We start from the raw sequence: 18,448 nt of genomic DNA on the forward strand, positions 1-18,448 counted from the left end.
ACTGCAGGAACTGTAAAACCTGCGCCCACACCACCTCCTCTATCCAAGGCCCTAAAGGAGCCTTCCACATCCATCAAAGTTTTACTTGCACATCCACTAATATCATTTATTGTATCCGTTGCTCCCTATGCGTCTCCTCTACATTGGGGAGACTGGGCACCTCCTAGCAGAGCGCTTTAGGGAACATCTCCGCGACACCCGCACCAATCAACCACACCGCCCTGTGGCCCAACATTTCAACTCCCCCTCCCACTCTGCCGAGGACATGGAGGTCCTGGGCCTCCTTCACCGCCGCTCCCTCACCACCAGCCGCCTGGAGGAAAAACGCCTCATCTTCCGCCTCAGAACACTTCACCCCAGGGCATCAATGTGGACTTCAACAGTTTCCTCATTTCCCCTTCCCCCACCTCACCCTAGTTCTAAACTTCCAGCTCAGCACTGCCCCCATGACTTGTCCAGACTTGTCCTACCTGCCTATCTCCTTTTCCATCTATCCACTCCACCCTCTCCCTGACCTATCATCTTCATCCCTTCCCCCACTCACCCATTGTGCTCTATGCTACTTTCTCCCCACCCCCACCCCCACCCTCCTCCAGCTTATCTCTCCATGCTTCAGGCTCACTGCCTTTATTCCTGATGAAGGGCTTTTGCCCGAAACGTCGATTTCGAAGCTCCTTGGATGCTGCCTGAACTGCTGTGCTCTTCCAGCACCACTTATCCGGGGGAAACGCAGACACAGGGATAATGTGCAATCTCCGCACAGACAGTCGCCCAAGGCTGGAATCAAACCTGGGACCCTGGCGCTGTGAGGCAGCATTGCTAACCCCTGAGCCACCGTGCTGTCCAATCTTTGGACTGTGGGAGGAAACTGGACTACCCAGAGGCAACCCTCGCCAGACACTGGGAGATTGTGCAAACTCCACACAGACAGTTGCCAAGGGTGGAATCGAACCCGGATTGCTAACACTGAGGCTGTGATGCTAACCGCTGAGCTACTACACCACCCTACTTGTACTTACACCAGTGTTTGTATTTCTCTACATTTCTCAACAATTTCTCTCTCTTTTTAATTTGTCCATTTCGGAAATCTATTTTCTCCTCTGTACGGAATTGTGAACCGAGACATTGAGTGGCAGCATTGTACTTGACTCAGTTATCGGTGTTGGGTTATAAAATAGCAGTCTAAAACCTCTTAATAATTTCTCTCCTCACCATCACCTCTTTGGTATGCCAAACATAGCTGAGACTGGCTAACATAGCACAGAGTGGGAACTGAACTGGGGGCTTACTAGCTTGTTTGTTTTATTTCTATATTCCACTAGGCATTAGGTTATCAAGGGAGTGCACTGCAGCAACCTACTTTGAAATGTCAGCTGCTTTAAAAGGCAAGATCTATCTGTTGTGGGGAGTTGGGATTCAAAAGCTGGCACCTGCTCTTTCCTTGAGTAACAAAACAAAGACAGACCAGAATTTGTGTGTTATCGTGTCCTTGGGGATGGTCTGAGGTGTTCTATGTTAGTGAATTATTTCAAAATGCATTTGCTGTTCTCATGCGCAATAACAATATAACCAGATCCCAAAAGGCAGCAAAGAAAATAAATAACTAGTTATAAAAGCAAAGTATTGGAAAACACCATCAGTTTGGCAGTATCTGTGCAGAGAGAAGTAGGATTAAGGTTTGGAGTCCAATATGATGCTTATTCGGTGAGCCTGGATAAAGAACCAGTTCATCTTTTTCTACTCGCATCATTCAAAGGAGAAACATTGGTCAAGGTACCACTTCAAATAATGATATAGGATCTTCTCTGTCTGCCTGAATAGGTGGTGAGAGCTTTTGCTTAATGACCTGATCTTGTGATTGGCAACAAAGCCAAGGGTCTCACTGCTGACCTTGAAGAAAACTGTCCACAAGGATCTAGCAATCCCTCTGATGAGAATTACCCCTTTCCTAACAACAGTTTAAATCTAGTATCCAATCAAAGGGATGCCTTGGCGAGCAGCAGGAATCATGTCAATAAGCAGGTATGCTTCCATCGACTCAAGGTTTTTATACATTGCAAGGAAGTTACAAGTATTTAAAGTCTTATACTGCAAATTAAAATTTCAGAAAATGAAATAATTGAAGAAAGAAGCTAAAATAAACAGGCTTGTTTAAAGACAAATTGAACTGTCTAATTTTTTAACATCAGGGAGAAATTTGACTCTCGATGAATATATGATGTTTGCTTTTCAGGACTGTCAGGGTATTTAGGGAGGTAATTATGCAGTTGATGTGCCATTGAAAACTAACTTACACCTCATTCATGGATTGTAACTTTCTGAAAGTATTTCACAGTGAGGCTAATTGTGTAAAACTGGAGGTTTTTGCCAATTGATGATTATGGGTTATTGCCATCGTTCGATTCCTCTATCGGTGCACCCTATGAAAGTTTCATTTTCTCTACAGAAATTTGGGCATTTGCAGAAGCCTAGAAATTACTGTCAAAGTGGCTGTTAGTTTCAGTAGAGTAATAATGAATACTGATATTTTGCGGTGGTCGTGACAGTGAAACTCTCGACTGTTTCCTCTTAAAGAAACGTCATCTTCTACAAAACAGCTCTTGGTCAGCCTTGATAGCTCGTGTATTAACATTACAACGTCTAGGTTACACAATTTTCTGACTTGTGAGTGATAGATGAGCAGGTGCACTCATTTATAGCATATGTTCCTTCAAAAATCAAAGTATACCTTTTGAAAAGCATGTATTTTGACACACTCGGTTCAGACATTTTACCAATTTTTAATCTTTGTTTCATCAAAAGTGTTATTTTCTGAATGAAAATTATCCATCTGATCTATGTTCATGGTTGTAAAATGGTGTCCATTTCTTTTTACTTTAGTGCTTTGTCGAGTTTGAAAGGTTCTGCTCTTTCACTTGTAACATATCTTAAAATATTAATAATTTATCTCTCTTTAGTGTCGATGCACCTGCTCCAGACTCGATGGAAGAAACTCGGGGGAATGGAGTGATGAGAGCGGTGAGTGCAGTTGACTTGGGAATATCAAAGTAGATGATATAATGGGCTCAAGAAAATATTGGTTTTGAAGAAATGAGAAACACCAGTTGTTGGTCTGTTTAAAGCAACTGTTTTTTCAGCTATCAGTTGACTGCTGTGAGGAATATAACACTTGAATGAGAATATTTTTGGGTTTTGTACCTTACTTCATTCCTGTCTGTATGATATGTCATGTTTTCTAGACTTTTTTTGCTGTATTTACATGGATCACATTGTGTTGTTAAATTCAAGCTAATGTGTTAAACACATAGGCGGACTATGTTGTCACAACGTATTAAGTTTTCGAGTGTCTGAACTGGCATCTTTATATTGAAGGATTGTTTATTCAGGTCAGCAAACATCATACTTGCTGCCATGGCAATCCGATTCAAGTGAATTCATCAGAGATCATTGTTATTCTAGATTGGTATATTCTGGTTAGGATAAGTTGTATGGCAAGTGTAAGGAAAGGACATTCTGCCCTGGAAGTACAGAATCAGAAACAAAGAACTAATTTTCTTAAGGCAATGTATGATTGTGTAACTTTTTAGTTTTATTGTTTATTGTGTAGAATCAAGGTTTTAGAATTCAACAAATTTATTCTGCAAATGTTTACATGGAATAGGATGGAATCACAAAACAGCTTCAACATAGTTGGACGTATGTGCAGTCTATTCTGTCTTTGCTGGCTGTCCAAATGAGCAATTTAATCTGATGTTATTCTCCATGTTTTCCCCTGGAGACCTATACATTTAACCTTTACAAGTAATAATATAAGCCCTTCTTGAGTGCTTCAGTTGGACCTCCCTTGATCACAGTCAGTTGGTGAGTGCTAGAAACCCCAGTAGCATAAGTATTCATTTTATGTTGATTACTGTCTTTGCTAGGAGTGCCGTTCAATTTGGCATTACTACTGTGGGCGGGACTTTCTAAAAATCTTTTATGATCAGGACTTTGCAGATTGTAGGAAAGTAATTCCAAAGTCCCAGTTGCATTGTCTGCAGTTTTTCTTTATTGTTAATATTATTCTATTAATAACAAATTCATTTTATTAATGAAAGCCTGTTGAACTTTTGCCTGGTTTAAAATCTTGAGTAAGCTCAACCTCTTTATTTGAAATACAAAAGCTTTTCTTTCTTTTTATAATCGGCTTTTGAAAATACTACAGAGGCATGGCGCAAGGTTGTAGTGTCAGTTGCAATTTGACAAGGGACAAGATATGTTAATTTTAACAACTTCCTGGTAATCTCCATCTCACTCGCTCGTCATCTTGCTCTCTCCAGTGTTTATTGATCATCCATTGAGAAAGAGCTGCTTTATTGGACTGCTGCAGTCTTTAGGATTTTCAAATTTTGCCTCACCATACCCATTCCTATCTTTAAAATCTCCTCCGCCCTATAATCCTCTGAGACAGCTGCACTGCACTAATGTTGGCCTCTTGTGCATTCCTGGTTTGAATCACTCCATCACTGGTGAATATTGCTTCATCTGTCAATGTCTTAATCTCTGGAATTCCCTCCTTAAATCCCTCTACTGCCCTCTTCTTTTTGACGATACACCTTAAAACTGCCTGCTTTGACCAAATCTTTGTTGCAATAAGCAACTAATTATGTTGCTTATTGCTATACTTTTCATTTCATATTGTCTCCTGTCTAATGCCATGGAATGTTTTATTACATTAATGGTGCTATATGGATACAAATTGTCTCTGCTAATTTGTAGAAAAAGAACCTGTCAGAGGCATACCTTTTAGACTTCTAAAAGGCTTCAGACATTATTGATTTCTCTTTACTGCTTAAATTTCATGATTTATGATGTTTCTGATGAATCTGACAAACTGCTCTCATTAGCAATCACAAAAACAGAAGTTGCTGGGAAAGCTCAGCAGGTCTGGCAGCATTTGTGGAGAGAAATCAGAGTTAATGTTTCGGGTCGGTCCAACTTGTCTATGCTGACCAGATATTCTAAATTAATCTGGTCCTATTTGCCACATATTCATCTCAACCCTTTCCATTCTAAACCCATCAAGATGCCTTTAAATGTTGTAATTGTACCAGCCTCTACCACTTCCTCTGGCAGCTTAGTCCATACACACACTACCCTTTACGTGAAAAAGCTGCCCTCTTTTAAATCTTCCCCTCTCACCTTAAACCTATGCCCTCTAGCTTTGGACTTCCCACCCCAGGGAACATATTTATTTACCCTATCCATACCTCTCATGATTTTATAGACCTCTAAAAGGTCACCCCTCAGCCTCTGATGCCTCAGGGAAAATAGCCGCAGCCTATTCAGCCTCTCCCTTTTAGCTCAAACCCTTCCAACCCTGGCAACAGCCTTTTTGTAAATCTTTTCTGAACCCTTTCAAGAGGCCAGATTTGCTCGCAGAATTCTAAAAATGGCCTAACCAACATCCTGTACAGCCTATATATTTGAAGGCTATGGTAGGATGACCGGGGATTTTCTTAAAAAACACTTTTAGATTTACCTCAGAGCATGTGACTTCACCAACACAGCCAACCTCAACCTTGGTAACATTGTCCACCTGAACTGCTGCTCAGATCATCTGCTAAATTTCTCATTCATGCCTTTATCATGTGTAGAGTCGACCATTCCATGCTCTCTTGTTGCGAGATTTCTGCCTTGCAACCTTTGTAAATTTAACGAAATTAAAATCTCTGCTACATGTTTTAGCTTTTACAGATCCTGTTTGCCCATCACCCCTTTCCTCTCTTTACATTGATTTTTGGCTTAGCAATGCCTAGACTTCAACATTCTGCTTTTTATTTTCATTCTCTTCTTTTAGCTTGGCCCATCTCTCCCTAAATCTGTCACCTCCTCCAGAATCCTGCATTGGCTTCTCTGGTTTTAATTCCTTGACCTCAGGACTGTGCCTTCAGCTACTTAAGCTGTGGAATTCCTTCCATTTATTTCTTCACTTTTTTTTTCATTTTTTGACATGCTCCTTAACATTTCATGTTCTAACCCAAGGGGAAGCGATAGCTCAGTGATATTCTTGCTAAACTAAAAATCCAGAAACTCGGCGAATGTTCTGGGAATCTGAGTTTGAATGCGCTGTGGCAGATAGTAGAATTTGAATTCAACAAAATGTCTGGAATTAGAAATCTAATGACAGCTATGAAGCCATTGCAATTGTCAGAGAAACCATTGCAATTCCGTTCAGGGAAAGAAATCTGCCATCCTCACCTGGTCTGGCCGACAACAGTGTGTGGTTCACTTTCAACTGCCCGCTGAAATGGCCCAGCAAACCAGTTGTTCAAGGGCAAATGAGGGATGGACAATAAATGCCAGCAAGTCATATCCATGACTCGAGAGAATTTAAAAAAAACTTTTGGCCATTATGCTACCTTTAAATTTGTGAAGCATCTTGTGACTTTTCCATTTGAAAGACATTTAATATTTGTAAGTTGATGCGACTGTGTTTCTGTTTGACTAGCTATTATCCAGCTTCCTTAAACAAGTTATGAATAATTAATTTAGGTTTGACACTCTCATTGAGTTAACTTGAGATGTCTGAAACTCATTTCGGTAAAACTCCTGTGCAGTGAGAGGAAATATTTATTCTATTAGTTTGGGATGTATTTAGTCCCAGGTTCTTAAAGTTGAAAAGCAATATTATGCTTCTAGTTGATAGACTTCAGTCACATCATATTCTAAAATAATTTGATTTATTGTGCTTTGTTTTAAAATGTACAACAGGCTTAAGTTTATGTCTAGTGTTCCATGTTGCTGAGGTAGTTCAATACAAAAAAGGAAATTATTCTCATTCGGAAAACCTAGAATTGGCTAACAGTTGAAGACCCTGCCCCAGTGAAGATATTTCTTTGTATCTCTAAAAGTTTGGATATTTTGTGTAGTGTGTGGGGGGGTTAAAAGTTAACTGTTCAGTGATTTGCATAAAATTGCTACGTAAACAGAAAATTCTGCAGAAACTCTGCCAGTCTGGCATCTGTACAGAGAGAAACAGGTTGACATTTCTTGACCAAACACTATCCTTCAATTTTTATTTCAGATTTTTAACTTTTATTTTGCATTTATTTGCATAAAATAGTTGTCAGGTTTGGGCAGTGGTGCTGAAACATTTTAATTCAACAAACAGTTCCACAGCATATCTACCTTTTTTCAGCTGAGTTGATTCCTGCTCATAAGAGTCGCGTTTAGTTGCATTTACGATGGCTACAGACTTAGTAGAGAGGTTTACAACATAGTGCACAAAGCGAAAGGATCAAATGTTTAAATGGTTTAAATCCACCAAAAACAAGTTGTCATTGACTGCGAATATTCAAAATCTGTTGAACTCCTACTATTTCTACCTATTCACAACCCTAAATCTGTTCCACAGAATTTTGCAGATGACATTTCATATTTCTAACAATATTTTTAGAAGTCCTTTTTTTTTATTAAATAATTGAACATATATGTAAAGGATCAGAGAGAAGTAGAATAAGTTGAAATTTCCTGGGTTATTGGGAATCCTAGGCTTTCAGATCTGCACAGAGCTGTTTGATCCAGGGAGGAATTTATAAGAGGGCCACCAGTAAACCTTGCTCCACCGAACAAGCATCGGTTCTGTTACTTTGTTTCATGAGTGCCTCCCAGAGGTATTTTAGCTAAAATGGCAACAGTGCAGCAAAAGCATGATCAGAGACCCTCTGATACCCCAGTCAACCAAAACACGTAAAGAAAGTCTCTCTAAAGTTTAACTGCATTAGGTGGGCCATCCATAGGCTCTGTGCACTGTTTTTAAACATTTTCGTTGAATCTGAGGTCCTTGAGCAGCAGCTACTTCCAGAAGCAGAAGTCAACATCAATCTCCATGCATAGGACCTTGGAATAATTTTAGAATCTGGTTCTGTAACTGATGGTGCTCGTGGAAACGTTTCCAGTGAATCCCCTGCCATGGTCTCTTGCTGAAGGCCTAGTTTTGACCTGAAACCTTTGATGTTTATATGGACAGGATCATCTTGTTCTTCCCCTTCATTTTAGTATTTACTTCTTTCAGATGGCTGAAAACATCTGTGAGATATGCCAGCTTAGACAGGCAGTAGTCATTAGATATTAACTCTTTTTGTAAGTCATTTGTGCATTGATAAAAAAACTCTGTCAGATTTCTTTGGAGCTTGTAAATGTGGGATATCACCTTCCCCCTGCAAGAACCATTGCAACTCGTGAGTTAGAGCAAACTCTGGTGTTCAGCTCCTATCTCTGCACACGCGATAATGAACAAAGGTAATTTCAATGACCATGATTTCATGGATTGAATATTGTTTAAGGTTTTCATTACCTTTGCAACAAGTTTCAAGACACACTGAGGGCAGTCCTTATGACATACCACACTGGTTGAAAACGACTGAGTTAGGGAGCTCTTAGTCCTATCTTCATTCTTCAGTAATGTACCAGTCGACCTGTTGAATTACTGTAGTTACAAAGTTAACATTGTGACTGATGTTTTGAAATTAAAAAAAGAACGAAGAAAATTTACAGCCCAGGAGCAGGCCCTTCGGCCCTCCAAGCCTGTGCTGATCTGAATCCACTGTATAAACCTATTGCCCAATTCCTAAGGATCTATATCCCTCTGCTCCCCACCTACTCATGCATCTGTCCAGACGCACCTTAAATGAATCTACCTTGCCTGTCTCTCCTACCTCTGCTGGCAACATATTCCAGGCACCTACCACCCTCTGTGTAAAGTACTTTCAGTGTGTATATATCCCTCTAAACTTTTCTCCTCTCACCTTGAACGCGTGACCTCTCGTTATTGAATCCCTCACCCTGGGAAAAAGTTTATCTCTACCCACCCTGTCTATGTCCTTCATGATTCTGTAGATGTCAATCAGGTCCACCTCAATCTCCTTTTTTCTAATGAAAACAATCCTAACCTACTCAACCTGTGTTCATAGCTAGCACCTTCCATAACAGGCAACATCCTCATAAACCTTCTCTGCACCCTCTCCAAAGCGTCCACATTCATTTGGTAACGTGGCGACCAGAAATGTATTCTAAATGCGGCCGAACCAAAGTCTTGTACAATTTTAACATGACCTGCCAGCTCTTATACTCTACACCCCGTCCGATAAAGGCAAGCATACCGTATGCCGCCTTGACCACTCTATCCACCTGTGCAGCCTCCTTCAGGGTACAATGGACCTGCACTCCCAGATCTCTCTGCTCATCAACTTTTCCCAAAGCTCTTCCATTTACTGTATAGTTTGCTGTAGAATTAGACTTCCCAAAATGCATCACCTCACATTTGGCTGGATTGAACTCTGCCACTTCTCTGCCCAACTCTCTAGTTTATCTATATTCTCATGTATTCTTAGACAGTCTCCTATGCTTTCTGCTACTCCACCAATCTTTGTGTCATCTGAAAACTTACTGATCAGACCACCAATGCCCTCTTCCAGATTTTATATATATATTAGAAACAAAAGTGGCCCCAGCACTGATTTCTGTGGAACATCACTGGTCACCTTTCTCCATTTCGAGAAACTCGCTTCAACTACTACTTTCTGTCTCCAGTTGTTCAACCAGTTCTTTATCCACCTAGCTAGAACACCCTGCACATCATGTGACTTCACTTTCTCCATTAGTTAACTATGGGGAACCTGATCAAACACCTCACTAAAGTCCATGTACATGACATCTACAGCCCTTCCTTCCTTTATCAACTTGGTCACTTCCTCAAAGAACTTTATAAAGTTGGTACGGCATAATTTCCCCCACACAAAACCATGTTGCCTATCACTGATAAGCCCATTCTTTTCCAACTATAGATAGATTTTATCCCTTAGTACCTTCTCCAGCAACTTTCCCACCACTGACATCAGGCTCACTGGTCTGTAGTTACCCGGAATATCCCTACTACCCTTTTTGTGCAGGGAGTGCAACGTGAGCAACCCTCCAGTCCTCCGGCACTCTACCTGTGTTTAAGGATGCTACAAAGAAATCTGTCAGGGCCCGAGCTATTTCTTCTCTCGCTTCCCTCAGCAACCTGGGATAGATCCCAATCGGTCCTGGGGATTTGTCCACCTTAATATCCTTCAGCCTACGCAACACACCTTCCCTCCATAAGTAAGTAGAACCTTTAGCTTTAACAATGGATATGTTTTTCTATTGCCCACTTATGTTTGCAGTCGGAGAAAGGAAGTTTGGTAATGCTATGCTTGACATTGAGTATGGTTTTGTAAGCAATTCAAATCTTTGTGTTTTAGAATCCTGCAGCTGAAGGGGAGGATGAAAGTGACAGTGATAGTGATGACGATGATGATGACGTTCAAGTAACCATTGGTGATATTAAAACTGGAGCACCACAGTATACGTAGGTTCCTATGTTTAATCATTTCAGTGTAAATATTTTACAGTCTTTGTACCTTGGGATGAGTAAATCTGCTTTTGATTACTTTATAGGATTTGTTCTATTTACAATTCTGAGCAGGAACTACGAGAGCAGTTTTAAAAGAAATCATGTTTATTTCACACAATCTAGCCCTTTAGAATTCTTATTTCAGTTTATAGTGGTGACCAGGACATTTATCTTTAGATGTGTGACATTGATAAATCCTCATTTATTGCCCTTTCTAAATTTCTCTGAGAGGTCAGTGGCTTTGAACCCCTCTTTTGAAATCAAGATGGCATTGGACCCAATTGCATCAAGAAACCCTTGAGAAACTGGAATCAGAAGAACACCCTACGCTGGTTGGAGTCATAGTTGGCAGAAAGAAACAGTAATGTTTGTTAGAGGTCAGTCATCTGTTAGCTCCAGGATATCTCTGCTGGAGTTACTCAGGGTGGTGTCCTTGACCCAACCATCTTCCGCTGCTTCATCAATGACCTTCCCTCCATCATAAGGTCAGAAGTGGGGATGTTTGCTGATGATTGTACAATTTTCAGTACCATTCGTGACTCTTCAGAATGAAGTTTCGTGTCCCTATGCAGCAAAGCATGGACCACATCCTTCCTTTATCTGGAGGGATACTCTCTCCTGTTATATATTGGGGTCTGGGAGGGATGTTGTCTACTCTTCCATATTGGGGTCAGGGTGGATGTTGTCTATTTTATATTAGGGTCAGTAGAGGCAGATCTGAGGAGGTTCACCAGATTGATTCCAGACATGAAAGGGCTGTCGTACAAGAAACTAGAGTTCAGAAAAATGAGGGGGGTTTGATTTAGGTCTACAAAATGTTAAATGGGATTGATAAGGAAGACTTTGAACAGATGTTTCCTCTTCTGGGGCAGTCTAGAAATAATAGTCACAAGGGCGGCATGGTGGCTCAGTGTTTAGCACAGTGCCAGGGTCCCAGGTTCAATTCCAGCCTTGGACGACTGTCTGTGTGGAGTTTTCACATTCTCACCATGTCTGTATGGGTTTCCTCCAGGTCCTCTGGTTTCCTCCCACAATCCAAAGATGTGCAGGTCAGGTGAATTGGCCATGCTAAATTGCCCATAGTGTTAGGTGCATTAGTCAGAGGGAAATGGGTCTGGGTGGGTTACTTCAGAGGGTTGGTGTGGACTTGTTGGGCTGAAGGACCTGTTTCCACACTAGAGGGAATCTAATCTTAATCTTAAAACATTTGGGCTTTGATTTAATACCATAAGAAATAGGAACAGAATAGGCCATTCACCCCTTGAGCCTGCTCTTCCATTCATTAAAAGTAGAGCTGATCTGACACTCTTTGCATCTACATTCCTGCTCCTTCCCCCTAATTCCTGATTCCTCTCCTGATGAAGAATCTCTGAACCTCAGCCCTAAATATGTGTCACATCTCTGCCCCACAGCTCTTTGTGGCAAGACATTCTAAAGACTGTTCTAAGAGAAGAAATTCCTCCTCATCTCAGTCTAAAATTGGCACCCTCTGATTCTGAGACAATGTTGCCTGTTTCTAGAATCTCCCATCAGGGGAAACATCACCTCCCATTCTTCTGAAGAATGACAATCGCCTATCCCTCTTCTGAATTTCAATCAGCCGAGTTCCATGTCAATATACTATCCAAGATAGGCAATGACTGTTCACAACAAAAGAATCTAATCATTGTCCACTTGACATTCACTGGTATTACTGTCCATTATTGAATCCTCACTGTCAATATGTTGGGGGTTATCATTGACCAGAAACTGAACTGGAACAGCAATTTTAAAACTATGGTTATAGCAGCAAGGCGGAGATTGGGAAATCAAATGATAAGTTGCTTCCTAACTCACTAAAGCCTTTGGAGAATGATGGAATGCTCCCCACTTACTAGGATCAGTGCAGCACCAATGATACTGAAGAAGCTTAGTACTAACCCAGACAAAGCAACCTGCTCAATTGGCAGTCCATTCAATGTTCAATCCTTTGACACCAATGCACAGTGATTGCCGTGTGCATCATTAATAAGATGCATTGTAGTAACTCACTAACCTTATTTGTCAGTATGCCCCAAACCTACTATCTAGAAGGATAAGCTGAGCAGATGCATGGGAAGTTATCACTTGAAAGTTTTCCTCCAAGCCACATTTTCCTGACTTGGAGTTATATTGCTGTTCCTTCTCTGTGGGTGGGTCAAAATCTTTGAATTTCATTCGAAGAACATTGTGAATGTTCTTACACCCCAAGGACTACAGAGTTTCAAGAAGACTAAGGAAATATATACAGGCAATCCCTTTGTTGGGTCCGATTTGTCAGCAAGAATGGACACCATGCAGGGCATTTTTAAGTACAGGATATGTTCATATGTTGGATCTTAAAATTTTACCCCTGTAGGATATCGAGTTTGAGAGTGTGAGTTTTTGTAAGTCGAGGGCTCCCTATACTGGGATTGGAAGCAATCCAGAAAAGATTCACTAGGAAGATTCTGGGTATGTAATTTTGCTTGTACTCAATGGAGCTTAGAAGAATGAGAGGAGATATTTATTGAAACATAAAAAGCTTGGGGAGCTTGACAAGGTAGGTGCAACAAGGTTGTCTCCCCTCGCTGGAGAGCCTAGGACCAGAAGGTATTATCTCTGAATAAGTGGTAACCTATTTAAGATGGAAATGAGTAATCTTTCCTTACTTTGGTGAGCTGCTGAATTGCTAATTCTAACAGTGTATCAGGGCTCCGTGTTGAATTCATTGCTCGGGCACCTATTTCGGAAAGCTGTTCTCTCCTGGCTCATGATGAGCGTGTACACCTACACAACGATTAATGACTCTTTCATCACAAACTTGATGTGAACCTTATAGCTAAAAGATAAGATAAAAGATCAAGAAATGTGCTAGTTGCCATTGTGCTCATAAGAAGTGCAGTGAAACCTCAGTAAACCTCCAAGATGTTGATAATGAACTTGGTAAGGGTAGTTCAAGGATAACTGATTTGCTTTGCTCTTATTTAACATGTTGAGTGAGAGCTTTGCAACAGTACATTTCATAAGGATACCCATTCTAGAAGAAAACCAACAGTTATACTGTATGAAGTAACATCCTGATTCATTGGCAAGTGGACCATCATAGGTTCATTGATATGGAGAGAGAATGTACCATTAATGCTGATTGACAGTTACAGCCAGGCTTTGTTTAAATTTCAAACCAGGCAGGTTGATTCTGGTCAGGACACTTGGTAATGAAACGGTGAATGGTTGTCACCTCTTGTTGAGTTGAATAACTGTGGATTTTTGTCTTGCATTTTAAGATTAAAACCTTCAACAAAATGGATCATCTTTTCAGCAATACCCAAATCAAAATAGTGGTCAAATCATGTTCTTGGGCCACCTTTCAAATTCCATTTTAAAACCAGTGGTAATGTTTCAGGCCTGATTTGAATTTTAGGCTCATTTCCAGATGGAACTGACAAAATCTTTTCCCTTCACTTTGTAAGCCAAAGTTCTGACTCAGTGTGACCTATTCTACAAATAAATACTTATTGATATGCAGCAAGGCCATCACAGCTGGTGTTTACTTGGAAACATGCTCAGAAAGGCTGCAAATAATTGTGGTTCCTTTGTGTGTCACATTCATTAAAAACTTTATATTGAAATTCATAAACAGGAACTTTAATGCTTATTTACATGAATAATTAATGCAATGTAAAATCTGAAATTGAATATTTGCTAAACTAAACAAAAATTTTGAATCAAATTCAAGTAAAGAATATTAAGCAAGCATGTGAAGTCCTAACTGAAATATATTTTCTGTCCAATAGCTATGGAGTAACACCTGTAAATCTTAATATTAAGTCCTCAGGAAGACTTTATGGGTCAGGTAAGAAACATTATCTACTTTTTTGTCCATGAGTTACTCTAAATTGCAGCCAAGTGAAAGAGTAACAGCATAAACTGTCAGCTAAGCAGTTATTAAGAGTGGCTTGGCAAAGATCCTTATTCTTTCCTGTCCTCTTTCCACCCAGTGGAGAAGTACATAACCTCAGTTGGTCATTTTTCAGAATTGTGGTTGCTTCTTGAAAATCAACACTATATTCCACATTTGAATTCTGGATTTTTTGGATTTAAGTTGATTTACTTTAGTGTTGAACTTGTAAATCCTGATGTAAATAAGTTATCTTTGTTGATTTCGCGAACATTACAGTGTGGCATTTGAAAACGAACAACTTATGTAGTCCCGTGAGCATAATGACAAAGTATTTAGTGATGCTGAGGTCAAATTAATCATAAAAAGAAAAAAGCCAGTGAGGTCATTAATATATCAGAGTATTTTGACCAAAAAAAATTGTTACCTAAGTTATAAGGACAAAAAATCTTCTCCTTGGTGTGAATTTATTTTAACTGTATATTTTTCATTACCTGGTTCACAGTTTCCATTTGGGCCCCCATGCAGCATGTAGTTCTCTACTATCTTTGTTGTAATTTGCTTGATAGAGACTAAAGTGAGTTGGTACTAAATGCCAGTTTGGACACCAGGTTAATTTTGTGCAATATTCTGATTGGTGCACTTCTAATTTGTGAACACAGTGATTGGATATCACTAAAAATATTTTATACATTTAGTACTTCACCTGAAGATTAGTTTTTCAAATTGTACTGGTCAGGACGTAGCCCAAGTCTTATACATTGCAGCTTTTCCAGTATTCTTTTACATCACTGATAGAACTTGTCAAAACAACAAATAACTTTAAAGCCTGTGCAACTACCTTCACTCGTCACTTACCACAAGCTGTTTTTCTTTGTGTGTGTCCTTCTCATAAAAGACCAGATTTATATTGTGCTAATGCTGATGTGTTTTGAGCAAAGCAGTTGTTTGTTTTTAGGTAATTTCTGGGTCTGTAGATTGTTAAAAGGGACAGCAATGGCTTTTAATATGCTGTTCCTGTCAGATGTGGGAGATGAGAGAGATTTTGAATGTTCCTGGAGACTATGTCTGCAGGACATGTTCGATTGTGAATCCTATCGGATCACATGGATTGGTTGGAATGGCATTTAGAGGTAGTGAGGAGTTTGAGAACAAGGAGGTATGAATTGCCCTTTCAGGAAGGTGGAGACACGGCAGATACGGTCAGATAAATGGTTGACTGCTAGGAGAGGTAATCTGGTACTGTAGAAGTCCCCTGTGGGTGTCCCCATTTCAAACAGACATCCTATTTTGGATACTGTAGAGGAGGCTAGCCTGTCAGAGGAGTATAGTACTGATGGCCAAGTTTCTGGTACCGTGACTGGCTCTACTGTAATGAGGGGTATGTCACCTTCCAAGTGATCAATTATAATAGTGAACTCTCTTGTCTGGGGCACAGACAGATGTTTGGGTGGCTGTCAGTGAAACATCAGGATTTTGTGTTGCCTCCCTGGGTGTCTGAGTCAAGGATGTCTCTTGAGAGGGTGCAGAATATTCTGGAAGGGGAGACCAGCAGGAGGTCATTGCACACATTGATACCACTGGCATAGGTAGGGAAAGGCAAAATGTTGTGCAGAGAAAATATAGAAAACAAGGCAAGAGGTTAAAAAGTAGGACCTTGAGAGTAGTAACATCTGGGCCAGTACTGGTGCCATGTGCTATCAAGAGTGGGAATAGGAGAACAGAGCGGATGAATTAGTGACTGAGGAGTTGGTGCAGTGGGCACGGATTCACATTTTTTGACCATTGGGATCTCTTCAGGGATTGAAGTGACCTGAATAAGAGGGATGAATTCTACCTGAATTGGAGCAGGACCAGTATCCTCAATGGGAAATTTGCAAGGGCCAGTCAGGAGTTTTTAAACTAGTCAAGTGGTGGGGAGGTGGGTGGGAACCCAAGTGATAGCGATTGTGGCATGGTTTGGAATATGTGACTGGAATGTCATAGCTATTACAGTAACGTGACTCGGGGATGGTCAGGACAGGCAGTTAAACATTCCAGGGTATAGATGCCAAAGGAAGGATAGAAAGGGAGGCAAGAGAGGAGGGCCAGTAGCGATTTTGATTAGGGAGAACATTATGACTATCTTGGGGAGGATATTTCTCGGGGATCATCCAGTGAAGTTAAATGAGTGAAACTTGAAAATAAGGAAGAGATGATCACCTTTTTTGGGATTGCATTATATGCTCCCTTCATTAGTCAGTGGGAAATTTGGGAAACAAGATGTAAGGAGATTTCCAATATCTATCTATAAGGAAAATAGGGTCGTAATGAAAGGGAATGTTAACTTTCTAAACATAGTCTGGGACTGTCATAGTGTTACAGACTTGGGTGGAGATGAATTTAAGTGTGAACAAGAAAACTTTCTTCTTCAGCTTGTAGATGTACCTACTCGAGGAAAAGCAATACTTGACCTTCTTTTGGGCAAGTGACTGAAGTATCAGTAGGGGAGAACTTTGGGGTTTATGATCATAATTATTTTAAGACTAATACAATTATGGAAAAGGGTCGAACTGACCAATAAGTTAAAGTTCTAAATTGGAGTAAGGCTAATTCTCATGCTATTAGATAAGAGCTTTCAAAAGTTGGTTGGGGGAGGTTATTCACAGGCAAAAGGATGATTGGGAATTGGGAGACCTTTTAAAAATGAGAGTTCAGAGGCATTACGTTCCTGTTAGTGTGGAGGGTAAGGCTGGTAGGTGTAGTGAATGCTGGATGACTAGAGAAACTGAGGTCCTGGTCACAAAAAGAGAGGCAAAAAGCAGCTATAAGCTGCTGGAATAGAGTGAATAGCTAGAGCAGTATAAGGGCAGTAGGAGTATACTTGAGATGGAAATCAGGAAGGCACAAGGGGGCCATGAGATAGCTTCGTCCAATAGAATTAACAAAATTCCAAAGAGATTTTATAAATACCTTAAGCACAAAAACGTGACTGGAGAGAGACTAGGGTTCCTTAAAGGTCAATGTGGCTTTCTCTGTGTGGAAGTCCAGGAGTTGGGTGAGATACTAAACAAATATTTTGCATTAATATTTACTGCAGAGAATGACTTGGGATCTTGTTGAACTAAATTGGGGAAAAGACATCAAATTACACAAGAGGAGGTGCTGGCAGTCTTATAACAGATAAAGGTAGATAAATCCCTGGGAAGTGATCAGGTGTTTCCCAGAACATTGTTGGAAGCTAGGGAAGAGATTGATGGGTCCCTGGCTGAGATACTTTTATCATTAATAGACATATATGTGGTGCCAGAAAGCTAGAGGTTTGCTAATGTGGTCCCATTATTTAAGTCCCATTATTTAAGGAAGGCTGTAAGGAAAAGCCAGGGAACTATAGACCAGTGAGCCTTAGATCAGTGGTGGGTAAGTTGTTGGAGGGATTCTAAAGAACAGGATTTACCTGCATTTGGAAAGGCAAGGACCAATGATGGGTAGTCAGCATGGATTTGTGCATGGGAAGTGGCATCTCACTAACTTGAGTGAGGTTCTTTTTGAAGAGGTGGCAAAGAAGATTGAAGGTACCGTGGGAAACATGGCCTAGATGGACTTCAGCAAAGTGTTTGATAAGGTCCTGATTGGAAGACTGGTCAGTAAGGTTCAATCACATGGGCTCCAGGGGGAGCTAGCCAATTAAATACGAAAATGGCTTCAAGGTAAGAGTCAGAGGTGATAGAGGGTTAACTTTTGGACTGGAACCCTATGACCAGTAGTGTGCCACAGGATTGGTGCTAGGTTCACAGCTTTTTGTCATGTATATAAACTATTTGGATCTGAATATAGGAGACATGGTTAGTAAGTTTGCAGAAAACACCAAAATAATTGATGACAGTGAAGAAGATTATGTCCGTTGTGGGATCAAGTTGAAATAATGTCCGAAATCGCTAACTGGTGAAAATAGCTTCTTTATTCAGCGACCGCAGTAGCACAAGTTCAAGGTGGCAATACAATCCCAAAATACGGTTCTCACAGTAGCCTCTTTATAACCAGTTCTTACATATATTAAAGTTCCATCACTATGGTGTTACATTGTTTTATCTGTAGTGACAAAGGTTTGAGGAAACAGGAGATGGCCTAAACACTTGCTCAATGCTAGCTGT

General features: G+C 40.4%; 1 protein-coding gene across 3 annotated transcripts in view; it reads left to right on the forward strand.

The window, feature by feature from the left end:
• Positions 1–18,448, forward strand: part of fip1l1a (FIP1 like 1a (S. cerevisiae)) — a 109,429-nt gene that overhangs the window by 17,484 nt on the left and 73,497 nt on the right. For all 3 annotated transcript variants that reach the window (XM_072569454.1, XM_072569462.1, XM_072569444.1), the window contains exons 3-5: positions 2,958–3,018; positions 10,266–10,372; positions 14,212–14,270. In XM_072569454.1, coding sequence (XP_072425555.1) covers positions 2,958–3,018; positions 10,266–10,372; positions 14,212–14,270 — 227 coding nt within the window. The remainder of the gene's footprint in view (positions 1–2,957; positions 3,019–10,265; positions 10,373–14,211; positions 14,271–18,448) is intronic.

The sequence above is a fragment of the Chiloscyllium punctatum genome, chromosome 1 (genome assembly GCF_047496795.1).
Source record: "Chiloscyllium punctatum isolate Juve2018m chromosome 1, sChiPun1.3, whole genome shotgun sequence".
Taxonomy (NCBI): domain Eukaryota; kingdom Metazoa; phylum Chordata; class Chondrichthyes; order Orectolobiformes; family Hemiscylliidae; genus Chiloscyllium; species Chiloscyllium punctatum.